General features: G+C 39.3%; 2 protein-coding genes across 5 annotated transcripts in view; one reads left to right on the top strand and one right to left on the bottom strand.

Moving 5' to 3' along the window:
• The window catches only part of slc15a4 (solute carrier family 15 member 4), a 30,318-nt gene extending 17,323 nt beyond the window's left edge, over positions 1-12,995 (top strand). For all 4 annotated transcript variants that reach the window (XM_086029775.1, XM_086029774.1, XM_086029773.1 and 1 more), the window contains exons 8-9: positions 1,292-1,450; positions 10,504-12,995. In XM_086029775.1, coding sequence (XP_085885901.1) covers positions 1,292-1,450; positions 10,504-10,655 — 311 coding nt within the window. In that variant the 3' untranslated portion in view covers positions 10,656-12,995. The remainder of the gene's footprint in view (positions 1-1,291; positions 1,451-10,503) is intronic.
• An 11,095-nt stretch (positions 12,996-24,090) lies between these two features.
• The window catches only part of LOC147147692 (transmembrane protein 132C), a 149,491-nt gene continuing 145,916 nt past the window's right edge, over positions 24,091-27,665 (bottom strand). The window contains exon 9 of the mRNA XM_086031703.1: positions 24,091-25,609. Within this exon, the coding sequence (XP_085887829.1) occupies positions 24,455-25,609 (1,155 nt within the window). The 3' untranslated portion in view covers positions 24,091-24,454. The remainder of the gene's footprint in view (positions 25,610-27,665) is intronic.

The raw sequence follows: 27,665 nt of genomic DNA, 5'->3' as shown, positions 1-27,665 counted from the left end.
AGGAGAATAGTCTGACAGAATTGTGACATTAAGTATGTTGAATGAAAATAAACATCATCCCTTAGTCCGCTTTTGTTTGAATAAATCTGTCAAAAGTCACTGCAGTCAAACATGTTTATTCACCTGTCTCAAAAGATAACAAGGAACTTTCACTTGTGCACCTTGCCAGTTTGGTTTGTTATCTTAGAAGGCCACTGCAAGAAAATCACTTCTTCACCACCAAAATAGATGATTACATAGACAGGAAAAAAATTGGCTCCCTGTATATGTATTCTTAGTCTGACTACTTTTTCTAAGTTTCCCATCTATCGTTTATCGCCTACAAAATATGCGTCTGTCACAGGTGGACCGGTCCATCACATGGGCAGAATGTCCAGCTCTGTTTAAACTTTTGTTCTTTGGCTCAAAAGGTTAAACTGTTTGGTTCATTGATTCATTCATGGTGGACATCATTTAGATTTGATCTGAGATTTTAGTTGCAAAATCTTACCTCATAATTCTGTTTTAAGTTTGTGGGCATTGTGTCTTTTGCTGTCTTCTGCAAAGTGCACTAGCTAGTGAGCTGCAATCAAAAGGTTATCCTAGGATACAAATGTACCATTGGAAACACCTAGAAAGGTTTAAAATGCTCTAATACCAACATTTTTGTAGCCCCTATACCGGAACAGGTATGTATCTGTGAGGAAGCTGTCCTTAGAAGTCTTAAAAAGCAAGCATATTCTACCAGCGTTCTGTAATCTCCCCAGACAGATGTAGCTATCGGGCCTTATTTGAAAAACTCACATGAGGTGCCATGAAATTATCAATGTCAGCTTGCAGGCAGACAGGTCTAGTGGTGGAAAATAAGACTCTCTGCCCCCCCTCCCCTCATGGTTTCCGTCTGTCTCTGCAAAGTGTGATTTGTCTTCCAGAAACGTGAAATGCAGTTGTCTTCCAGACTGTAAGATAGCATATATAGATAGACAACCAACTAGAAAATGCTGCCAGACTAATGCCAAAGACCCCCTGTGCCGCTTGACCAGTATAATGAAAGCTAGAGTACAATTTCTAAACTATTTGCTCATGTTGCGGACAAGTTGTTTATTCTATTTGGGATCAATTGCTTCAGGTCACATTAATTCAGAATTGTCCCCCACACAATCTATTAGTCATTCATCGATTGTACATTTTCTTGTACATCCCATCAACATAGCAACCTACTCTTGCACTCATCCATTCAGCCAATCAAGCTGCCAGCCAAGGAGCCTACTGTTTTCATTTAAACTAATGAAACGTGTGCTCTTTTCTGCAGGACTGGAGTTTGCTTACTCTGCTGCACCCAAGTCTATGCAGAGTGCCATCATGGGGCTCTTCTTCTTTTTCTCTGGGATAGGCTCCTTTGTGGGCTCGGGTTTGTTGGCCATCGTGTCCCTCAAGCAGATTGGATGGATGTCATCCCACAAAGATTTTGGTGAGTAAATATTACAATTTAGGTTGACACATCACTGCATCTTACTGCAGTTCTCACAAATGTTTCAGGATTTTGGTTGTCTTGTTTATTAGCTACATGGGAGGGTCAAAACATTTGAAATACTGTAGTTCTACACATTTGTAAATTCAAACCACAATCATGGAAATGAATGGTGACCTCTCACCTTGTAATTGCAGAACTGTCATACCACTTATTTGGTCATGTGATCACATTTCTAGTGTAGGCTTGTACCAACTTACTAATAATAGCGAACATTATCTTTACAAAGGAGCTGTGTTTTGCTTTATGAAACTCCTTTGAAATTACATGGTAGGCATGCATGCATCATCTCAGATGATTGCCTCTGTGTTCTCCACACACCACTACAACTGGACAATCTTGTTGCATGCTGCAATACTTTGCATGTCGCAAGTGTAGACTTGGACTTAACAATTTAGATGGCTATAATTTATTTGACCAAGACAGGACTTAAGAATGCTCATAGGTCGGTGTGATTTCAAATCTACTTTAGCAGTTTGTAAATTTTTGTTGTGGAAAGGGTGGCAAAACACCCTGTGCAGTCTTAAGGACCTGTTTTTCCTTAATAAATAGCGACGCAAGGTTGTGTAAATCTGTCCAAGTGGCAGAATGAATAGTGAGGTGTTGGCAGCGGGTTGATGAGGTTTTACCGAAAAAAGGGTGCCGACTCAAATCAGATTTCTATGAGCATGTGGTGTGGTTAGAGTTAGATGGAAATAACATACCCACAAAATCCTAAAATCTCATTAATACTGTGTGCCTCAGGTATGAGTGTGATTTTGATTATGTCCGCTCTGGAAGGTGGGTTACACGCTTCATAAATTCATCAGTTTCTCAGCTTAGTTTCATTTAAGGGGCAGTTAAAGTTGAGCCAGATTGCCTGAAAGACGTCTTTTGTTTTTCAAAGTCTCGTCATTTGAATGGTGAGCTAAAGAAATGGAACAAAACATCCTCCTGGCCACAGATTAAAAAATACAAAAAAAACTGATGACACAAAGCTGAGGTATTAAATGCAGTCAGGAATTGTACGTGGCTGTTTTTCACAGTTCGTTAGATGTTAGTGTATTGAGTCCTCTTAGCTCTCAAGGTGGAAAAGATTCAGCTCATTTTCATGGCTTCAGGCATGCCGGTGTTCAGTAAACAGCTTCCTGGGTGAACTGTTCTGAGTTTTACTGAGCCACACTGGCCTGAAGATAGATGAGGAACATTAATCACAGGCCGGGGGTCTGATTACACCTCGCTGCTCGACTTTAGTAAAGCTGTCCCTTGAGCATTAACATGGAGATGGAACTGCTAGTCCGGCATCACACAGCTTGATGCTGTCACTCTGGCTCCACCTGCTCATCCTGGAAAAGTCAGCATTTAAAAGTTCCAGTCTCAAAAGTGTCTTTCCATCTTGTTGGAAAAGGCTGAAATTCCATGTTTGATGTTGTTGGCAGGTATGTTTACAGAGAAGCAAACAGTCTTCTTGCAGACAGTTTGGATTTATGGATTTTGATAACTTGTTTACTACAATTAAATTCTTCTTATACACACATGTTGACACAGCCACAAAGTTTGCCTAGAAGATACAAAGGTTGATGAGGTTAAATCTTCCAAGCATATTTTATTTTAACTCTGAATTAGACAGACAGATTCAAGAATAATACCTTTTCGATGGCTTCTTTCTAGCTGTGTTCAGTATTGTGGCATAAAGAAGTGTATATATTTTTTTAATAACTCAAACAGTTCTGTAGATTGAGCTCTGGAGGTGATCTCCCGAAATGTGGGTGGACCAGTATTTTAAATAGAGGATCTAGTTAAAAAACAACAACCATGTATTAATAATAATATATTTATATCACTATTTTTTTTACATGCCTAGTGCGAAATCCACCCAGGTATTATGGCAACTTGCACAATATAATGATTTTCAATCAAGAGTAGTATCAAAAAGTCTCCAATTTACAAAGATAACACTGGTAAACAAAGTTACACTTTTCTTTTAAATCAGAGATGCAAGTAAACTATTCTAGATATTTGTTTTTAATTTATTCCGAATCTGACCTTGTTTGTTCTCTAGCAATATTTTGTTTTCAATAATAATAATAATGATAAGAAGAAGAAATGTAATAGTAATAATAATAAATGTAAAATAGAAGAATATTTAGTAATACTTATGAATTAAGGTTTAGGTTCAGCAATATCATACTGAAACATGTTCCTAATATTTTTTGACTCATGTAACGGAGATAACCCTAATATTAGATACTGCTCTCATGATGCAGCGCTACATTTTTTTTGACCACTGTAATCACCTCAACACATAAAAACATATTGTTAAATCATTCCCTCTCTGACATCATTATCGTTCTAAACGCGAAATATTTGACTATCATTATATTGGGCAAGTGGTGACAATGATGAGGCTGTTCAATATTCTTGCAGTAGATTGTCATCAGCTGACAAAGCTGCGGTGTGGTTTTTAAAACTTCAAATGTATGTGTAAAAAATGTCTGATCTTCTAATCCCACCATACATTGTTTACCCATATGCTTTAGATAATGTAGGTCTGGAATACAGTAACCTCCCTATGCCCTCCAGTTCAATGCTTTTATTACTTTCACAAGCAGTCTGTTCAACTCCACCTTTAACTTTTCTCACAAGCCTGTCCTTCACATACAAAGCTTTTGTTTCTTGAAATACCATTTTCTGCATTTAGTTTGAAACCCTTTTTGTGGCTAAATGTATTCAGATTGAGCTTTTTTTCTGAGCTGTTCTAGTCCCATGATGGCAGATGGTCTTTGACCAGTGTTCAATATCAATATCTAATATCAGATGTCCAGGAATTTTGAAGACATCCAGAGCAATATGACATTCACACATCCCACCGAAGCAGTTTTGGGGTCACATTGAGTGAAATGTCAATGTTTTAATGGAGGCCTTTTTTTGTCACAATAGGCTAACTTAACTATGGGCAATGTTATAAATGTAACTTGCAGTATAGATAGAAGACTTGTAAGGGCTAAGAAGGTGGTTTTCAGTACAGGTTAGAGGGCCAAACTGTAAACTGTTAGACCGTAGTGCAAAACTCATCAAATTTTATGAGCAAGTGAAGGACTACAGAAAATTACTACATTTATAGCTTGAAAAAAAAACATCCATGGATTTCCTTTGAAATGTTCTTCTGCAGCTCAAGATGATATTTAATGTGTTAAGCATTTAAATGTTGAGTCATGACATTTCTGGCTTTGGATCACTTGATCCCTTTTTCAATTGATATTGACCTATTCCATCTGGGTTCCGGTGGTCGTGTGCCCTGTCCCACATACTCATATATGCTCACTGTTTAAAATCAGCCCTACTTTTAAAAGACCTGTAAAATATTGTGTGTGGGCTTCATACTGTTTTTTACCAGCTAGTCCTTGTAAAACGTTGGCCATTTTTTGCTGAATCGCCCGGCTGTGGGCCCTTGTGGGGCAGAGTCTGGAAATGGAACTTCTAATCATCAAAACCTTCAATACTGCAGTCCATAAAACCTTTGAAGAATACAGTATCTGTGAGTTGGTCAATTAAGACTTCAGCAGTATGACTCTGATTTTATAACCTGTTAAATTAGTCTATTGAATGATAATCCAAGTGTCTTCACAACAAATGCACCCCCCATTTTGCTTCTTCTATCAACCACATTGTTTTCCTCTTCATGAGTCATGTACTCCGTTTTTTTAGCATATTGGTCCACCTGTCACAATCTAAACATTTGACCAGATAAGATGATAACAGAATAAATATGCTCTGTGACATATTTTTGTTCCTCCCTTGTCTTTTATGAATGCTGTGGCACAACATCACAGTCATTTACTAGCGCGTTTCAATGATCAAAAGGTTGACGCTCTATTTTGTTGAAGGCGCATCGACAGAAGCAGCAGTTGTGTATGTTGCATCTTGTCATCCCAGTGTTTCTTTCTTCCATTGACTGTCTAATTATCAACAGGGGTGTGCACACAACAGCAAACGGATAAAATAACCTTGTACAAGCACATTGCGAAGTTGTGATGCTCTACTGAGATCAACTGATCATGCAATGCTTGAAGATCTCGTTTCAAACGAGTTAATCCTGTACTTTGATCAGCAGGATAGAACAGGGTGTTAAATCATGTACAAGAACATGAAGGCTAGTCCTTGCACAACACATTTCCGTGCCTATCGCAGTCTCACTATGAATATGCCGCAAATGAAACTATGTTTCACATTTATACAGATAATGTAAGGCATGTGTACAGTAGTGTACAGTACAGGACTCGTACATCAAATCTTCATTAAATTAAATCAAATTGTTTGTTAACCGTTTGATGACTGAATCCCAAATCCATTCGAATGGTTTACTAATTAATTGTACTTTTGCTGAAAATCACGTCAGTCCAAAAATATGAAATGTCATAATTTTATCATAAGGGTACATGAAGTGCTCTTTTATAGTGCTTTATCTACATGTACCGTATGTTGTCAAAAGTGCTTTGCCAAGCCTCAGATTCACTTTTTTGAAAAATATGTTGTTTACATAGGCAATTACGGCAACGCAGCATCGACCTTTGAGAATGCAGGGCGTTCTTCCTGCCACCCATGCGTCCAATTTCTGAAGCACTTATTCTTTTGGACCAATTTTAAATCCATCCTTATCATACAAGCTGCTAGCTAGCACTAAATTCATGCTCTAAGCTAAGTGTCTCCTCTCCGGTGTGCAAGTAGCCAAACTCCCTTTATCTGATGCTATGACAGTGTAAGGCCAGCAATGGAGTAAGAAAGGCAAAGGGGTTGATAAATTGTAAATTCCTTGACTGAATTAACATTTTAATGTAATGCTCGACAGCTGGCTAAATATTCCCATACACACGCAAACGCTTCTGCGTGTTGTTCTTGAATGCCGCAGGGTGCATGCACTTTTCCCACATGCATACATCACACAGACGTGTGACATGTATGTCGGTGCGTGTGCGTGTGTGGTGTCTCGAATGTGGAAATACACATTCGGTGTTTGTTTTTAACGGCCGATTCACTAATCAGTTGAAGTTACCACCAAGGCACAGCCCTTGTATAAAATATGTTCATAAAATTTGGAAAACCAACAAAATATTATGTGTACTTTTCATGCAAAATTAAATTATATTGTCGAGATAAGGTTAAGATCCGAACACCATGTTACATTATTCTTTTCATTATGGAGCAGTTACACTCAGTCAACATTTTTTTGTTGAAGAATTCAAGTGAATAACTATAATTGGATCAAGAATGCTATGCATATGTGTGCTATACTATTTATTATTTTTTTTGTAAAACTGTAGGATGGTTAGGAAACCCTCCATTACAGGTATTTCACTCCATCCTGTCCGTACATAAATTAACGTTGAAGTCATTAGCTGCACTTGATTAGCCAAAACAAGGCCCAGGCACTGTCCATTACTGCACTACTGCCAGAAACAGTAATTAAAGGGAAATAATGTGCTCTAAGAACAATGAACAAGACAAAATGCAATGAGGAAAAAATATCCATTCAATTTCCTTGTAACAAAGCTGTTGCAAAAAGCACAGATGTTTCCACTCCACCCACTATTGATTATTATCATTTCAAAAAATTGGTTTACCCAACCCTCAAGATGGAGTCAGACGCATTCATTGACTCAGATTAAAATTGTAATGAGCTTTAAGAATGCAATCTTTGCTGAGTCTCCGGCGGGAAGATATGTATTGTCAGAGTTCACAACTTAAGTCACACCAAGTCAGTCGATTCAACAACTCAAAGTTGGCTACAGTAAATAGGCAACCATTAAATTGTCAAGAAGCTCAAAATTAACCCTTTAATGGCCACCGTATCCATTTGGCACACCGACTTTAGATTATTATTGAAATATAGATTTAAATATAATTTGCTTAGAAGTGAACTTTAACTCATTAAACCTTCTCTTATATTTGGTACACATGTGTTATACCCAAAAAGAACACTTAAAAACCTTTTGGGGAGAGGCATTATGCACTTCAAGTATGGTTCCCAGCAAGATGGACATTTTTCTCAACCCACCCCTCGCTTATAACATATTTCTGGTTGGTTTTTCAAAGGTTGGAATGTTTTTTTGTCATATTGTGGTTTAGGAATGACTACTGAACATAAGCAGGTCACTTTTTGAAGAAAAAAAACCAAAAAATATTGAAGCAATAATTTTTGAAAAACAAGCTGTGCCAAACGAATACTCTGGACGAATTAGGCATTAGAATGTAGCAACAGGACATACACGTTGTCTTCCTCTGCAAACATTCTGTGCATGGTTATCTCAGTCAAGAGGTGAAATTTCAGACACAAAGTAGCTTTAGTATTCATTTCTTGTGTTTCAGGGACTCTAAAGACTCGTGGTTGTCCCACCATTCAAATGCAAGCCTTGTAGCGACCCTTATTGTCTTGTCTAAACCAAAGCACGGCATGTGTGAATTAGTCACTGAACCTTTCTGATTTCTGTAGACAAAGGCAAGTTGATGGACATTGTTGAATATCAACAATGCCTTTTGCCTGTAGATCAATTATCGAGTTGAGCCATTCCTGGTTCCAGGAAAAATATTTGACCTCCCTAAAGAAGTGAAGACACCTTTCCCTTACTTCAAAACGATTTTCACGGATGAGGTGATCAGGCACATTGTCTACCACACCAATCACTATTCTGCTCAACAATTGGGAGATCCAATCAACACAAGCATTGCAGAGATGGAACACTTCCTGGCTATGTTACTATACATGGGAGTATTTGAATTTCCTGCATTGAAGACTACTGGGCCATGGAATCACATGTCCCCATGATTGCAGAAATCATGTCACAAAACCGCTTCAAGATGCTACGTCGTTTCATCCATTTCAATGACAACCAGCAAGTTGCAGAGAGACACGATCGTTTCTACAAGATGCGCTCACTGTTTGACATCTTGCGAAAGCAGTGCCTCAAAATCACATCGATTTTCAAGCAGTCAGTGCATGAGTTCATGGTTCCTTACAAAGGCACCAGAGCAGGAAATCTGCGTCAGTTCATCCGAAACAAGACTCATCGTTTTGGCTTCAAGATCTACAGTCAGGCCACTACCTCTGGAATCAGCCATGACCTGCTACTCTACCAAGCAGCTTCCACCTTCTTCAATGTCACACAAAGTGAGGAAGATAAGAAGCTTCTGCTGGGAGTCAAAGTGGTGCGGACTCTCTGCAAGACCATCCCTGAGCCAAGACTGTCTGTTGTCTTTTTGCGACAACTTCTTGACGTGTTACAACCTGTTCAAGGATCTGGAATGAAGTTTTGGTGTGAAATGCATCGGCACAGATTGTGAAAAGAGCTCCCTTGATGAAAGACAATGAGCTGAACAAGGAAGGAGAATTTGACTACAGATCTTCAGAGGGGATTGTCGCGGTCAAGTAGAATCACAACAAGTGTGTAACCCTCCTTAGCAATGCAGTGGGATTTCATCCTACATGTAGGATCTTCCTCTGTCTCAGGGCAAGCAACCCATGCTTTGCAACGTACCACAAGAAGGACAACTGATCTTGCTTGAATCCCAAAGCAGTGTTCAAAGCATTACTATTTTAAGACAAATTGCTTTTCTTATGTATTGTTTGTGGCCAATTGAGCAAGTTTGATGTAAGATTTCTTTTGAAATAGCCAATAAATAATCCAAAAACAAGATTTCACATGGCTCGGCATATTTTGTAACCAATACGCATTTCGTCACAGTTTGGCCAGCGATGCCGTTGGGCACAGGTTTATAAAAACTACAATTTTAGTTTTTTTTTTTTTTTTTTTAATGTTCATGTTTTTGGGTTATTTGTGTCCCTAATAACCAGGAACTGTAAGGAAAAAAAATTCGATGACAATTTCTTTGTCCGGCCATTAAAGGGTTAAAGTATTCTGTATCCTGGCACACTGTTTTGTTACTCTATTGACATCTGCTACTTGTAAAATAAACTCAATCCCAGGTTGCAGTTGTTTTGCTTCAGGGTTTGGGAATCCTAAACCTTTTTATTTTTTATTTTTATTATATTAGTTGAAAGGTCATTTTCAAGTCCTCTTTCCAATCTTCAGTGTCATGATGGTAAAGAGGCAGAAGTTGCACCCATATGCAACCACCATCAAGCTTCAGTCTCTTCCTCCCACTTTATTTGCAGTGACAGCTCAACTTGGAGAAGCAAATAGGAGCTTTCTGAGGAAGACAGAACATGGCCTAGGGGGCTTTACATTTACATGGACAATATTACTCGACAGAAGCAATATACTGTGTGTACAGTATCTACTCACAGGAGAAGCTGTGCTTTAAGCACAGCCTGTTACACAAACTAAATGTTTGTTCTTGAATATACTGCAGTCAAGTAGCCTGTCTAAGCCGCTTCCAATCCGATGTATGCTTAAAATGACAGTTGAGGACATTAACATTGTTTTTTCCCCTCCTTGGGAAAGCCCAAAAAAAGATTTTTAAGATATTTATACTTTCTCTGTCGTTGTCGTGTGTTTTTTTAACCGCAGGTGAGTTTGAGAATTGGAAACGGGCGTGTTTTGTATGTGTATTTCTCATTCCAGGAGAAAACAAGTAGTTCCTTTTAATAGGTATCAAAGACGCCCACATTTGTTCTGATTCTTCAGTCATACTTTGTTGTTGTTGTTCCAAAGGGGGAGATCAACCGTATTTGTTTTTGAAAAGTGAGTTGAACATTAAGAAGCTAGCTTGCTGAATGGCACCTCCTGACAGTCTTGTCTTTGCAGAGACTCTTGCTACAAAACTAAATGTTATCTGTCAAAAACATTAAAAAAAAAAAAAAAAAAAACTCTGTAGTCATTCACCATGTCTGCAGTGTTCTTTTAGAACATGTATCACAGGAACATGCCAAGACGACCTCTTTTGTTCTTCACAATTTACCTGTGTCATTTTGTCAGTCATCCACTGCGAAAAAGCATCACCTTCCTGAACTTGATGCGAAGAATAAAGACTGTCTTGTTTTCTCTCTCCGTCACTAGGAAACATCAATGACTGCTCACTGCACTACTACTTCTTTCTCCTGGCCGGGATTCAGGGCGTCACTCTTCTCATCTTCCTTATCGTTACTTTTAAATATGACAAGCAGAGGGGCCGAGCAGGAAGCCAAAGGCAAAGACACATCTCTTCCTGACCCTGACACACTTGGCCTGTATCGCTCACACGCTTACCTGTCTGTTTCCAGTCCAATCATGAGTCATTTCAATATGTACTTATAAGTCAAATCTTTTAAGTTCTCCACTCACTGGAATGAATTGTTTTTATGTTTTAGGGGTTCCGTTTTCCTTTAGAAAATGCTTTTAAAAGACTGCGTGGCTGCAAGGGCTCAAAATGCAAAATGTTGAGCTTTTGCAGGAGTGATGTTGTGTCCTCTCACTATCTGTTTACTATGTTGCCTTCTTTTGCACTAGGTCTACAATGGAGCCAGAAGATTAGAGGTTAAAAAGTCTGCACACCCCTGTTCCAATGTAGGTTTTTGTAATGTGAAAAAAAAAAAATAATAATTTTATTAATTTGACCTACAACCTGTAAAGCTCAATCTTTTCAAGGTGTAGTAAAAATAAATAATATAAAGTGGTTGCACAAATGTGCACACACCCTCTTACAGCTTGGCATGTGGCTGTTTTCAAAGTTAACCAATCATGTTCGTACTCATGTCCAAAGCGCACACCTGCCGTCATTTCAAGTGCCTTCGGTTAGCCCCCGCATAAAGGGGAGATGTTCTAGTAGGCTATTCCTGACATTTTTGTAGTCACAGACTCTTGTTGAAAGTGTGACATGAGGCACGGCCTGCAGACTGCTTCCATAACAGCAAGAGAGATCATGTTCAAAGGTATCAGACAGGGCAAAAGGTACTGAAGAATTTCCAGCGCAAGTGGAGAAAATACTGTATGGTGCACGCGTGTCAAGAGGCTGACGGTACATGTGACAACAATCTCCCATCTTCAGATGTCTGGACTAGAGTAGGGTGGCAAGAGCAAGACGGCAGCCTCATCTTACAAAGAAGAAAAAGACATAGACAACCAGGGTTGAGCTTTTTGGCCATAATTCTAAAGAGTATTTTCTTCCCAAAACAACAATGCTTTTTCTCCAGCTAGAACTCCATATGGAAGGAATTCTGAACCGTTCCAAATCAATTTTCACTTCTGCTGAGGAAAAAAAGAAAAACAATTTCAGGAAAAGCTTCTGCTGAGGGAAAAAAAAAACAAACAATTTCAGGAAAAGCTTTCTACATCATGTGAACTTTATTAGGGGCTCATGAGAGGGACTTTAAATGGTGGAATATGTGTGCTGATTTCTATTTAACGTAATTTTTGAATGTGCTTGGTTAATTCTGAACAGCGCTTCACCCAGCGATAAGAGGCACGCTTGTGCAAGCACATTATCTCAGTTCATTTTTACTTGTTTGTTTTGTTTTGTTTTGGGGTGTTTTTGTCAATTGAGTTGTGGAGGTTGTAGGTCACATTAATGGTGGAAGAAATGTTGAAATGATTTATCTCGGTCTCATTTTTATACAGTATATTACAAAAACCTGGCTTTTTAGATCCGCTGTATGCTAACAAAATATTTTTATTGTAGTTCAGTAGTTATTATTCAGTCAGCACTGCACTTATTTTTCTTGCCGTTTTCACGCCTGATCTTGGTGTGAAGCATCAGTATTTTGTCAAATCTCTAAAATTATTTCGAGGCATAAATGATGTGCTAAATGTACTATTTCTTAAACACTGTCTTTAGAAGTGCTGTTGGAGAGTGGCAGTTATGGACAGTATGCAGAAACGGTAACTGATTAAAATGCAAATTCTGCCATGCTGTTTGTAATTGAGGAGGACCTCATAAATGTTCACATTACTGAGATTTTTGTTTGAGGAGACTGACTGTATAGGTTGTGTTTCTATATTTTAGCATTTCATTTTTATATTATATTTTCAATCCACTGGATATACACTGAGAGCACCATGTTGGAATGTTGATCTCTACATATGACTCCAATGAAGCCTTAATGATTATTTTTATTTTGCTGGGCGAAGCTGCAGTAGTCACGGTCAGTTTGATAAAAAGTTGGAAATACATGATGAAACTGGAACTATACTATCAATGGCCTGAAAGTCAATTCCTCCACTGTATTGGAAAGATGCACGGCAAACGCTTCAACAAATGTATTCACAAGCATAGACCGTTTTTACTGTATATATGTTTTTAATTTCTTGGACTGCTTGCCACCCTTTTAGTGTTAGTCTCGGAAGGAGATCTGCTGCTGTGTTATCACACTTCCATTTCAAATTCTGTCAAACTCTGAAATTAGAAACCTCTCATTGGATTAAGGAAGAGTGTTTCATGCATTTAAAACTGCCTTTTGAGAACTTGTATCAGAGTTTACATCGTGGCGCTAATGTGTTACATTTGTTTACTTACAGTATGTTGGCCTTTAGGAACATTTTTGTTTGTATTTGCTCAATTAAACAAATACAAATAATCCTTGTTGTATTGCATTGCATATTTGGTGTCTCAATTTTCAGTTTTGGAATTCTACCAATATTTTTCTCCATTAAAATATTTCAAATTGAATGAGATAATTTCCAAGGCTGAGCATCCATGCTAGTAACAAAACTGACTAATGAAGTTGTATACTTGTTAGTTTTGGTTAATACTGATGTAAAGAAATACAACAGCAAATGTGTCATGACGCCATGGTAGTTATATATGTATATATATATATATATATATATATATATATAAATATATATAAATAAATGTACCCCCTTGGGCAGGCTATGGCTTGGCTAAGAACCGCTGTTGTATCAAGCTCTCACTTTGTGCTTGACTTGAGAATGAAACCTATTACTTCTTGGTTTCATCAGATACAAATTGAAATAAATAGTCAGCCCAAATCATTCTTCAAGGCAAAGCCTCCCAGTGACAAGGCTGGGAGAGGGCTGCTTCCTGTTTAATATGGTCAATTAGTAGCAGTGACTGAACAGACAGCCTCATGTTTGAAAGACACGTTAATGCCTCAGGCTCAGAAATCGAGTGTGGCACAGTGTTTGTCGAGATGAATATTAGACGAATTGATATGGCCGTAGAGGCAGAATTGAATGAAAATATAATTCCAGTTATTCTTAGGGGCAATTAGGGGCTTTAACTCAACATTTGAACTCTCCATGACATTCCATGTGACACACTGACATAATGTACTACAGTATATGCTTTTAAATATACTGATTCTCACCTGTTTAATGAGCACAGCAGATGCCGCTGACAACATCCTTTCGTAATTGGGGGATTAGTGGGTATCAGCACCACAATAATTAAGATAAACTACTGCAGACGCAATGTTTAAAAATATAGCCGAGCAGACGTAACCATTATGTGTGCTAATCGCTTGCATTTACAGAGGCCTAATTATCTTATCAGAGTTGTCTTTGTTCATCTGCATCCAGGCGGCTCTTCTGTGACTGGTGGAGGAGATAGACCCAAGCGTTATTCCACAGATTGAAAGTAGTGTTTGTAGACTCTCCGTCATCGGGCAAATGTGCTACTTTGAAAGCATTCGGGTTAAGGACATGTACTCCATCCTTCTTCTCAAAAGCCAATGTGATACGCCTCTTGATAGACTCCAATGATACAACACATTTAAGATACACATGAAGCTTCTCCCGGTGAAATACGACACAATTGACTCCAATTATGACATGATACCATTTGCCAGAATTTGCAAATGAAAAAGTAGTGTCCATTGTAACTTTAGAAACAGTTTCCATGAAATAGGAGCTGCTGGCGCTTGTAGCTCAAGCTGAATCCAGAAAGGAGACATCTACACCGAAGGGATAGAGCGATTATCGGATTGGCCGATTATCGGCCGGGCCAATTATCGGCACCGATATTTGGCTTTTTGACGAATATCAGTATCGACCTTTTTTAAAACTCTGCTGGCCGATAATAAATCAATTTAAAACTGGAAATCAAATTAAAGATACGTGAAAGTTCAAAATTTCTGTCATTTTGAAATTGTCTTTTACAAAACTACATGGAGCTATTGTTTATAACAGTTAGCGTTAGTTAGTTTATAACAGATGTATATTGTCAAAAATTTCTTGAAATAATAAAAAAAAAAAATCCACATTGTGCAAACCTGAAACTTTCTTCGATAAACATGCAACAAAGTTATGTACATTTTTCTTTAGCTTTTGATCACAATATTTTCCTTTTTACTGAAAATGAATATCCGCTCCAAATATCGGTTATCGGCCACCTTGACTACTAATAATCGGTATCGGCCCTGAAAAAAGCAAAATGGGTCTATCTCTACTACACCGGCGTACAACATATATTATTCGAAAATTACATTAATGTTGTTTAACTTGCTTTTCTCCTTTTCCTTCTATGATTAATGAAATTATTGGATGTGCATTCTGGATTTGAATCTTGGTTCAGGCCTTGTGTGGATTTTGCATGCTTTCCCATGCTTGCGTAGGTTTTCGCCAGGTACTTTGGCATCCTCCCACATAGCTAAAACATGCACGTAAGGTTGATTGAAAATTCAAAATTGTCATATTTGTGAATGCTTGTGTATAAGTGTGCCTCATTCTCCCATGGAGTGAAAAGTCATGCAGTTATGCATTTTTCTGGCTGCAAAGTTTCTTCCGTCCACTTACAGTGCCCTCCATAATTATCGTCACGCCTGACTAAGATGTGTTAAAATGCTTAACCTTTGTAATGTGTTAGAAAGCTGCCCACATCTTTAGTGTTTGCGGGTCAAATTTGACCCATGATTCAACTCGGCCTGAAAATTCATAAAAACACTAGTTATCATTCAATATTGTTTTTCAACTTAAAGCTAACTTCGTTTGTACTCATATCCATGGAAACAATGTTTTAAAATGTTATTTTTGGGCTCCACAGAAATTGTATCTTACAAAATACCATCGATTACAAAAACTGTTTAAATTCAATAATTATGTTTTCTAAAGCGATACAATGAGTAATTATATTATCCACTTCTTAAGCTAATATTAACTCTACCTTAAAAAACGATTGTATGTGTATAGGGCAGGTGTCTGTAACCCATAAACTGAACGCTGAAAAACAATGTGTTGTGTGTGAACCATAAATTGAACTTTGAGAACAGTATTTATGTGTGTGTGTGTGTGTGTGTGTGTGTGTGTGTGTGTTGCTTACATGCATGAATCAGAGTATGTGACGGTTATAGACAGTGTGCTCTTTGCATTTCACTCAAATTAATTTCTTGCATGTGTGGCAAGTGGCGCTGGTTTTCCTGTCCTTGTTGGAGGGGCACGACTGGCACCTCTTTCTCTTGCTCCCCTTGGAATCTCCTGCCGAGTTCCTATGCCATCCAGCTATCGCCAAACACTCGTCTCCCTTCCATGTTGGTCAATGTCACATTTTCCTTGACTGGAAAACCTCTCTTTCAGCATCTTTGAAATCCGGGTCCTCTTCATCGGATGTGTGGTCTTGTTTAGGGTCATACTGAACCTCCTCCTCAGCTTGGCTTTCCTCTCTGTCTTCAGGACCACTGACTGTCAAGACCTAAGATATGATCCAGCCCTCTCATAAATTGTACACCTCTTGCTCATGTAGACTGCAGCTCCAACAGAACGCAACTGATAATATCTCACCCAAACCTTGCTTATGTATGCCAATGTTTATTTTTGATTCAAAATGTGTATATATATATATATATATATATGTGTGATATGTAAATATCACTTTTTTTGAGACCTTTAAAAATTGATAAATGGGGGAAATTTATTTTGTTGCCTTAAAATAGTTGTGTCTGAGGATTAGATGAGTCCTCGTTCCGGTACAAAAAAAAGCAAATGGTACTTTTTACATACCTGAACTTCAAAACGGGTCAACTTTGACCCCTACACAATACATGGTTTAAAATGAATTCAAATGTTATTGCAGATCAGCACACTCTCACACTGAATATTGTAGAAATGGTTCACCAGACCCATCAAGCTCAAACCCAGTGAAAACCTGTGGAGTCAGCTAAAGAGGGGGAGTGCAGAGGAGAGGTCACTGGATGGTTTAGAGAAATTGTGCAAAGAGGAATGGTCGAAGATCCCTCTTGCTGTGTTCTCCCATCTTGTGAGGCATTGTTGGAGAAGATTAGGTGCTCTGTAGTTGGCAAAATGTGGTTGTACAAATCAGGGCTGATGTTGATTGTGGCGCATATGATTTCATAGAAAATAATTATTTCTCAATGTGGGAATCTGAATAAAATGCACTTGAAGATTGGATTTTCCTCTTATTTAGAAAAAAAATAAAAAACAAGTCTGTCATTTTTATGTATCTTCAAGATAGTTATGCAATCACAGTGAAACAATTTAGTCTTGGGTGTATTCTGCCATCAACTTAAGCACTTTTCCTCTTAGGAGCTATAGCAAGCAAGGTTATTATAGTTTTGGATTATCATGTGTTTTATAGTTAGTTTTTATTTTGTTTTGACTCTTGTTTTTATTTCAATGAGTTTTAATTAAGCAAATGTATTAGCTTTTCTTTTTATGTCTTCAAAAATGCTTTGTTTTGTTTTTTATTTATTTATTTTTTAATATGTGGAAGGTTTATCGAGCGCAGGATAAAAAAAGGCTCACTAAGTACTGTTTAATGAAGAAGTAAACTACAATTCCTTCCGTCTTTCTTCTGTATCGATGTACAGCAATACCAAAATAAATTCATTTCAAATGAACATGCATGATATTAATTGACAAAGACGAAAGCTATAGTTATAGTTGGTTTTATAGAGAGTTCACGGTACACATGGTGAATCTGCATTTAGCTGTTACTCTGCACACAAATGGAATAAGCTGCCAACAGAAGTGAAGTCAGATCCGAGTGTAAATGCTTTTAAATCCAGGTTAAAAACTTTGCTTTTTTCTCATACCTTTGATTAAGGTCCTCTAGACCAGTATTTTTCAAACTTTTTTGAGTCAAGGCACATTTATTTCATTGAAAAAATCCCGCGGCACACCAGCAGCTGAAATTGTAAACAAAAAAGAAGCTTATTTTAACAATCTAAGTGTTATATTGTTTATATAAGCATTTTTTAACATTGAAGGATTATGTTATATTATAAAGTCTTGAATAGGAATTAAATAAACACAAAGATAGCACGTCCGCGTCACAGAGGTCGTGGGTTCGATCCCGGCCCCGGCCTCCCTGTGTGGAGCTTGCATGTTCTCCCTGTGCCTGCGTGAGTTTTCTCCGGGTACTCCGGTTTCCTCCCACATTCCAAAAACATGCATGGTAAGTTGACTGGACTCTCTAAATTGCCCCTAGGTGTGATTGTGAGTGCGGACGTTTGTCTCTGTGTGCCCTGCGATTGACTGGCAACCAATTCAGTGTGTCCCCCGCCTACTGCCCGAAGACAGCTGGGACAGGCTCCAGCACGCCCCGCCACCCTTGTGAGGATAAGCGGTATAGATAATGGATGGATGGATAAACACAAAGAAAAATGTATTTTAAAATGTTTCATATTGATACTTAGTGTGAAACATGGGCCTGTTTGGATAAACATGCGTCACTAATTCGCTTGTCTCTAAACCGAGACAATTAGCTACCTGCTGCTGCTGCTGCTGCCAATGTTTACTACAGTGTAGTAAAGACATGATTACGCTGCCGGGGGCTAGACCGCACAGGCACACAAATTAAATAATTTCCCGCGGCACACAGTTTGAAAAACAGAGCTCTAGACAATATTAAATCATTTTTTATTTGATATGTTTTTAGAAACCCACTTTTATTTCTTTACTTTTACATGTATTTAAAGTTTTCTGCTAATGTGCTTGAATGTCAACGTACATTCTAGTCGTTTTGTTGGCTGATTTTGTTTTCTCTGCTTTGATTTTGAAATGTTAACTGTTGTGTTTGTAAATGCTTGTAGGTGTTGTCTTTGCCTGTGTGAAGCACATTGAGTTGCCTTGTGTATGAAATGTGCTATATAAATAAAACTGCCTTGCCTTGCCTTATAATTGTAAGATGTAGTTTCAGTTAGTTTTAGTTATTTTATTTCCTTAACAAAAATGTTTATTCAATTCAATTTGAGTCATTTCATTCGTTTTCCTTAACTATAATATATTGAGTGCGTAATTGTTTTGCACTTGAAGTCTGGTTGCAGTTGCAATATATGCCACACATACTAACAATATTGTAAAAGAGACTTTCGGAAAATTATCATAAACTCACTGTCGTGAAGTAGTTTTCTTTTTTGTTCTACCAGTCTTTTGCAGTGGCCCAGTGTTGACATGCACCTCGACGCTGACATGAAGGCTCAGCTGTACTACCGCCCCTGACCGATATAAATAATCTGCGAAGAGAACAGAGAGATTGAACTGTTACCATGTTGATCAAAGAAACTGTTACCCGGCAATTACAGCATTGTTAGGGAGTGATTGTTTAGTGGCAAAGTGGTTTAGTGGTTTTGCCGTTCGTTCAGGATGTTCAACTACAGCAGCAAGGAACAATTCCGCTTCAAAAATGTTCATGACTGGCATTTTTTTTTCCCACTAATTACAACAACTACATTAATCGCGGTATACAATGATGAGTTGTATATTTAATTTGTTTTTATTTATTTCTATGCTGGTCCATTAAAATAAGTCTAAGTTAAACTGGTAAAAAAAAAAAAAAAAGATCTAGCTTGGTAGACACTCCACCTTTTTACAGATGGACCTCCAGACATGCATTTAGTCGTAAAATCTGTATTCTGATTAAATTACTTTTATTGAAATTTTGAAGCCAATAACACATCCTCTACATAAAGTATTTTCAAATCAAAAGTGTGCTTTATCTTTTTCACAGATTGAAATGACATGCACAAATCTCAGGAAAAAAAATAATCTATGTTTCCATGAATTTAAGACAGCCTCAGTGAATCTGTCAGTGAATCACACCTCTTTGGTGTTTTGTGTTCATTCGCAGCTTATGCGCAGTGGCTGTGTCAGAAGTCTGGACGGGAGAATATGCGTATATAAAAGGTTTGCAAGCCTTAAAAAGGTTAAGGCGCCTTTAAAAAGGACTAAAGTGTGCATGGGAGAAAATGGCCCAATGTGCCCTGCAATTGGCAGTCTTAATTTCCCCACCAGACCACTCATAACGCTACTGAGGACAAGCACAGCAGTATGGTAATCATGGATGGAAACATAGGCGTGTGCAGCCCATTTTTGGGGGTGCTAAAACACCCTAATGGTTTGAGCCATGCGCCCTATCCCTCCTACCTCTTCTGACTGAGGCCCATGTGAATACGCAGTCTTCCAGTCATATGGATTAGTGTGATCGAGTAGCCCTACACCCAGAAATGGACATTCTGTCCTAGGAGTGGAACAGTGTGGACGGACAGAGGATGTGAAGTCTTTTAAAAAGGATGGATCCCTGTAATCGTCCCTAACCGGTTCAAGTCCTGATTTACGCGTTGTGTTGGGTTCTATTAAAAAGCAAGACCACTGTTCTCTTCTGCAGCACCACGGCGTTGCCTTTATTAACTGACTGCACAAGCTTCATGTGTGCTCCTTGCAGTAACATTGCACAGGCATAGTCTGCCCTCTAGTGGTTCAACACATGTAATACCATGGATTATGCCATTTCACTGACTGACACGCCCAACCTGTTTTGTGTGTGTAATCCGGGATAATGTATATATTGGGCGTAGGAAAAAGTTGGATAGCAATTTTGTTTTGTTAACTAACCTTATACCTTTGCATGCAAATTATGTCCTTGAGTGGGACATCTTTAGACCGTAAAAATCTCTGCCAGCGCTGAGGTACACGTAAACGACCCGGAAGTGGAAGCGCTTTAAAAGGACGAGGATAGACAGGGTAGGAAGATGATTATATTTATGAATAAGGATGGAGAAACGAGGACAGAAGGGTACGCAGGTCGTGGACGGAGGAAGGACCCGCAAAAAAGGCAAAAGTGCACATCTCTGTTTGTTAATATCTATCCATCCATCCAGCCATCCGTCTGCAGCCTGAGTACCCTTCCGCCATCCATCTTTTTATCTATTTATCAAGATGGTAGTGATGGGCATGACAGTTCTTTTAAGTGAACTGAATCGTTACAATCAGTTCATCAAAAAGAAACGCTCAAAAGATTTGTTCACCACACTTGCATGCATGCATGCACACACGCACATGAATATCTTAGTATGCATGCATTCATCGTGCAGGCCAAGTTATACCACACGATTTTCACAGTGGAGCTTGACTTCCATAAGAAGGCACAGGTATCAGGATAAATATATGTCACCCTCTTACCATAGCCGTGCCAGGTGACTCTCACTAGCCCTATGACCTTCTGTTGTTTTCCAGCAGGCAGAAAACACCCTGATTTGTCTTGTTTGATATGTTGCTCCATGCAAGTAGCCCTACTTGTGCTCCGGGACTGATCGTGACATGGTGGATTGGGTTCTAGCCACAGCTACAAGAAGGGTTTAGACAACAAATGCAATTGGATTTTTGCCTTTGGCTTTTAGAGTCAGGCCTGATATATTTTTGAAGAGAGTACAGTTGTCTACTCTCAAGCAGTCAGCAGCAAAAGATTGATGGTCATTTGAAGTGTTTTCCTTGTCTGATGATACTTCTGAATCCTTTTCAAATGTGACTGTCTTTCCACTGTTCAATTCAGTCTCGCTGAGCCATGCAATTCAATGTGTTGCAGATGTTTCGTATGCTTAGTTAATCTCTTTTTGAGCTTGGACCACATCATTCCACTCAGTTCCATTTGGCACCGTTTCCTCATTGCAGTGATCATTAGGTCTGTAATAGAAGGAATCTCTTTTTCCTTGGCGTAACAGCACTCACTGAAGCACTTTTGAATATCGTTGTAAAATATTTGCCTTCAAACACGTTTCAGCCAGTTCATAAATCTTTGAGAGACCATTTTAAAGTAATTGTTCAAGTTTGCTGTATTTCCAAAATAAAGAATCCTTTGTTGTTGGCCTACATACAGTCAACGAAATAAACTGCACCAATCTGAAAATGAGACATAAATGCAGTTACTATATTTTCACAATTTCATTTGCAGGCTCTCAAAACCAAAGAGCGTGCTGCAGAAATGCTGGAGTTGTTCAAAATAGATTTTCCAGGGTTAAAGGTAATGTTGAAGAATATATAATCAATTGGTGGCATGGTGAGCATGGTGGTCTCACAGTTGTGCAGTTAGGGGCTTGAACCAGGCCTGCGGCTTTCCTGTATGGAGTTTGCATTTTCTGCACGTGCTTGTGTGTGATTTCTGCTTGTACTCAATTTCCCTCCACATTTAAAAAAACATGCATATTAGATTATTTGATGTCTGTAAATTGTCCTTAGTTGTGCATGTGAGTGTGACTGGTTGTTTGTCTATATGTGCCCTGTGATTGGCTGGTGATCAGTCTGACTTTTGCCCAAAGTCAGCTGGAATAGGCTCCTGCTCACCGGCGACCCGAGTGAGGATAAACGTATAGGAAATACAGTAGATGGATGGATGGATGGATGGATGTAATTAAGCGTGGAGTTTCGGGTCGGTTTCAAGAAAATGCGAATTACATCAGCAAAGAAAATGTGGCCTGAAGCTTTGTTTGATAAAATTGTGTTGTTCACTTCCAGTGACTCTGTCCTGTCCAAACACGGCATTTAGAATGTATCCTTCTTTCCGTGGGATTTGTAGTTATACTAAAGCTGCAGTGCACCTTTTTTTAAAAAATGGCTCTGGAGGAAAAAACAAATCAGGCTGTGAATCATTTGGAAATTGCAAACAGACCACAGGGAGAACTGCCAAGCATTAGTGAGAGCTTGTTGTACTCACATCATTAATTTCATTAAAAGTCCATTTAAGATGGAGGCCTCGGGGAGATCATTCTCACTTTTATTCCTGGGAAATCTAGACTTAGCTGAGCAAGTGTTCCGTTTCCATTCTCCCAAAATGGAATCATTATTCTCCAGAGCTACTGTACGTTTTAAAGCCGAACCCGAGGGTGTAAAGATGTTGGAATGCTTTATTCTTACCTGAAGATGTTAAAGCCACCGGTTCTGGTCACAGCAAGTGGCAGGGGTGCTTTAATTGCAGCGGACCACCCATCCATCATGCCCCTTGTGGCCCACACTTAAATCGTCCCAGACCTCACAGTGGCGCTCCTCGCCCTTCACAGTCTGCTGGCGGAGCAGAGCAGCCACTGTCCCAACCCTGGACATTCTCCTCATGAGTGCTACTTTTGTGCATTGAAGCCTCCAGTGGGCCACACAAACGGAACAAGTCACATCGTGTACATACCAAGAGACACAATACGGGAGGGGTTTTAAATAAATCATCAAAGAAATAAATCATAGGGTCGGTTTCAAGAAAATATGACCAGGCCTGCGGCTTTCCTGTATGGAGCATCGTATGTGCAACAGTAGCAAAAATTATGGGTTTTTTTCATGGTGGTGGTTTTATTTTTACATTCAAATACACATTTTAGCAAATGTATTATGCTGAAATCTTTTATCAAATTATGGTTAGTTTATCAATTAATTCATGTTTTTGCTTGATAATGTGCGAAATTTCAAGAACATTGAAGGAGATGAGCCAACAAACAAGTGCAAAAAGAGCCGCAAAACTTTCAATTTTGTGTGTTTGTGTGAACGTGTTATTTTGGCGTGTAGGCGTGTTTCCGCGTGTGTGCAGGTGTGCATGTGTTTATTGCCAATTATAGGCAAACTAATGGCGGCTGAAGTATCTCAGGTTTCCCGTCATCCAAACTATAATATTGAGTGTTGCTGATTAACAATCTGAGCCACACTGCAGCGACAGTTAACATAATGGGAACATTTATCGGCTTGATGGAAAATAATAACACACACTCAGAAAGAAAAACAAAACCAAAAAAAAAAAAAAAACAACAACTGACACCACTGGTGGTAATAACGTTCACTGAGAAATTACAATTTTTCAGATGACTGCTTTTGTTTGGGACATTTTGAAAGATGATTATTTGTGCAATTTTGAAAAAAATGTCCAACCTTACTTGTAATTCTACCTCTTTTCCCTTCATGCGAAAGCTTACGAACACACCCCAGTTTGTCCATCAGTATGCTCTCCTGGCAGCTCTGGGCAGAGGTTAACAAGACCTTAATTGGTATTTTCTTCAAAGCTCACAAAACTCAGGCGCAGCATAAGAAATGTCACATTACCATGTTGTCCAGCCATTTAAAAAGCCCTTCCATGCTCTCGCTGTCCTGTGAGCAATGATCTTTAAGGACAGGGGCGCTTTAATGGCCACTGTTTTCCTTCAATGGTCAGCAATAAAGGACTAAAACTCTTGCCGCGTGACTAAATTGCATCACATAAAATACTCTTAACACAAGCATTAATGTGTAATTTGTTCCCCATTCTCAACCCCAACGCTTCCAAAACAGCAACAGTTATCCAGACAAATGAGATGTTTGAAGATGCTGCACTCAACAAAAGCTGATGCGCCCTCTTGACATTGCTCAGTGTGTTATGGAAATACAATACACAGATTGTGGTCTCGATATATTGATTGTCTTTCTACAGTAACGACTTGGAGGGAGAAATTAAGAAGCAAAATGTTACACAACGCTCCAAAACTTTTTTAATATGCATAACCATTCGGAACATCTATTGTTTCTTTTAAATTCTACATGCCATCTGAATTTCACAGCGTTATCGGCAGCAGATCATGACTGGGACATTTACTAATCCTGTAATGATACAACAAAAACTGAGGAACAAAAGAAAACATATACCACCGAGTCCTCATTCAGTGATGTATTTTCCATGTATCACGTTACATTTGTGGTTAAAATGACAACCCTTGATGTCGTTGTGCCTTTGGCAGGTTGGATAGGATTCTCATTCAAATGTCTGAGTTCACTTCAAATCCAGACCCACTTTCCCCTGAAAGGCAAAAGGGTGAGTTATCATGAGTGCATCAGTGTATTATGCCACCTCTTTTAAAGCACTGTCATTTAACCGTTCCATGTAATTGCGTAACTCCTTGGAGTCTGCGAGCGCCACGTCCTGACACACCCACTTAATGTCCCGGCCGTGGCATCGGGTCAGCGTGCTAACAGTCGGGCATCCGCTGTCCGAGGGCATGGCGGTGAATGTGGTGAACTGGACTCGCTTCCTCTTTGTTGTCGGTGAGTCTCGCTTGCCTTCCTTGGCACAGGCCGCCCGGTGCACTTGGCTCTGAACGTTCCTCTGGGCCGAGCCCCCGTTCAACAAGTGGCTGCCCTCCTCCAGCCCGCTGCTGGAGTCTATCATGGAGGTCTGCTCCTCCTGCTGGGGTGACAAGCTGATTTCGCTCTCCAGCAGCTCCACCTCGTTTCCCAGCCACACCCAGTCGTGGGCGTGGTTCATGTTCTCTTGGCCCTCCACGGACAGCTCTTTGTGGCGGTATTTTAACGTGTAGGAGATGCAGTTGATAAGAAACACCAGGATAGCAAGGCAGAAGACCCCCAGGAGGGCGTACATGCCAATCTCCAGATCCGTGAGACCGCGGGCGGTCTGTACGAGGTCGTCTTCCATGTTGCGCCCACGGGGCAGGTCCACTTGAGCGGGGAAGTCAGCAAAGTCTATCGGCATACCCTCACTGCCGCCACCGGAGAGTTTATCCCCACTGGGTCTGCTCATGATTGAGCTTCCTGTAGTGGTGGCCCCATTCAACACCCCTTGCTCCATGTCAGATATCGAGCTGCCATAATAGTGGGTGTCCAGCCCAATCCTGTCGGGTGAGGGCGGCCTTCCTCTGTTCTCCATCTCCTCGCCATCGGTGCCATAATCATTGCTGCCTCCCCTGGAGCTGTCACTATAACCAAACTTTACCTTGACATGACAGTTGCCCGCCGCTAGGATACTACGTCGTTTGAATTTCTGGCAAATCTCACAAACAGTCATTTCCACCCTGACTAGCAGGCCTTGGCCCTCTGCCTCTGTCACAATGACAGGCCATTTCCACGAGGGGCTCTGCTGCACCGTCACCACGCCCTCATCTAGGGATGTGGCTGTCAGGATGAAAAAGTCAGAGTTGTACAGGTCCAAAGGAGCCACAGAACCGTCGCTGAACTGCAACCAGGCACTGATCAAGGCTTCCTGTGAAAACACCAGCGCACAACAGTAAACAGAAAGAATTTAGCGCGGCGCAATACAGTGTGGCACCTAAATTACTAGCTTCATTTCCCAAACTGGGACATTATCTACTATCTTATCTCAATGCATTAATAGCATGTTGAGTATTATTTTGCTCATACACAAGCATGAGATTCTGATGTTTAGGCAAGGGCATTTAGGTATCAAGTGGCTTAAAATGCTCACTTTAAACATGTGTTTGGTTCATTTTACACTCATGTTACTGATGTTTACCACCCAACATAAAATATTGACTGTGTTGACTCTTATTCACATTTTCTTGCCATTTAGTTCCACACAACTGTATTGTTCTATGCATCTCCACTAGTCTAAACACGGCATTTAGAATATATATATACATAATATATATACTGTATATATATATATATATATATATATATACATAATATATATACTGTATATATATATATATATATATATATATATATATATATATATATATATATATATATATATATATATTAGAATAAAGAAAATTTGAAAATTTGGATGTTGACTCCCCCACACATACCTGTGGCCACCTTCCTTAAAAAAAAAAAAAAAAAAAAAAAAAACGTAAATTTATGCCACAGCTTCTCATAAGTTGCATTTAGACTTCAAACCAGAGGACTTTGCACATGGTGATGAAGAAAATATGTGGTCTTTCAATATTCTCTGAAGTGGAGGAACAGAGTGGCAAGAAACATGAAGAAATAGTTCAGAGACGGGGTTTGATAGGGAGATCAAAGAGCCCACAATGACGCTAGCTTGGGGAAATGAGAAGGGGAAGCAAAATATGATTTGAGGGCCAAGTTGGGGATGTAAGTCATATTTGGGTACAGAGACTGTGCTGTTGCAATTGCATGCACTCAGATTAAGCTGCTACTTCTATTAGCTGCCCAAGGATATGTATTTGGCCATACTCTCACTTTCAGGTCTTGACTTAAGTGGGTGAGTGGTATCTGGAGCGAATAAATAGACAGCACATGCACTTTAGCAACACTCCTTGGTTGTTTGAAAACATTTATAGACACTGAAATGTAATTCTGCGTAATTACTCTAAAGCAGGGATGTCAAACTCATTCTTGTCGCGGGCAATATCGTAGTTATAATTTCCCTTCGGAGGGCCGTTATGACCGTGAACCCAAATAAATGTATGCTCGCCTCAACAAATTGATGAATAATTAATCATTTTGAAATCAGAGGCCAATAAGAAAATGTTTGTTCGAATATGTTTACATTTATTTTAAAAAGGGAATTGGCAACAAACACAATGCAAGTGATACCTCAACATTTTTATAAAGTGAAAATAAGTTGCAATTTTGGTATTTTAGCAAGGGGCATGAAGTTGGTGCACACATAAAATCATGTGGCGGGCAAGATCTGGCCCCCGGGCCTTGAGTTTGATACTAGTGCTCTAAAGGTTCAAGTATGGTTTACTTGCCTGATAAAGCGTTTGATTTAAAGACAACCTAAACATGATCAATAAAGAACATGCACTGAAAAGCCAATATTGCTTGGTTTTAATTGACGCTGGCAGGGAAACATTACTTTCACTTTTACCCATGTGCATTATTGTGATTGGACTTTAAGTTATTTTAGGCTAAAACTCCCTTTGCACACTCATTTTAAAGATGTGCCATCAGAGTGAATTTACTAGTCACTGAAACCCATGCATCCATCCATCCATCCATCCATTTTCTTTTGCTTATTGGTAAATTAAAGCAGCTGGATTTGTTGCCAGTCAATCGCACATACCGGTACATTCTAGACCGGGGGTGCCCAATTCCAGTCTTCGATGGCTTGGATGTTTTATATGTCTCCCTCTTCCAAAACACCTGATTCATATGATCAGCTCATCAGCAAGCTTTGCAGAAGCCTGATAACGAATCATAACCTAATAACTTAATCATTTGAATCAGGTGTGCTGGAGGAGGAAGACAGGCTGGGTAGGGGCTGTCAAGTACCGGACTTCGGCACCCCTGGTATAGACGGATAACCATTCATAAAAGAAAATAAA

The sequence above is a fragment of the Filicampus tigris genome, chromosome 5 (genome assembly GCF_054856515.1).
Source record: "Filicampus tigris isolate MCC_2025a chromosome 5, RoL_Ftig_1.0, whole genome shotgun sequence".
NCBI lineage: Eukaryota > Metazoa > Chordata > Actinopteri > Syngnathiformes > Syngnathidae > Filicampus > Filicampus tigris.
The sequence above is the reverse complement of the archived record's forward strand: the minus strand, read 5'-3'. Positions and strand labels throughout refer to the sequence as shown.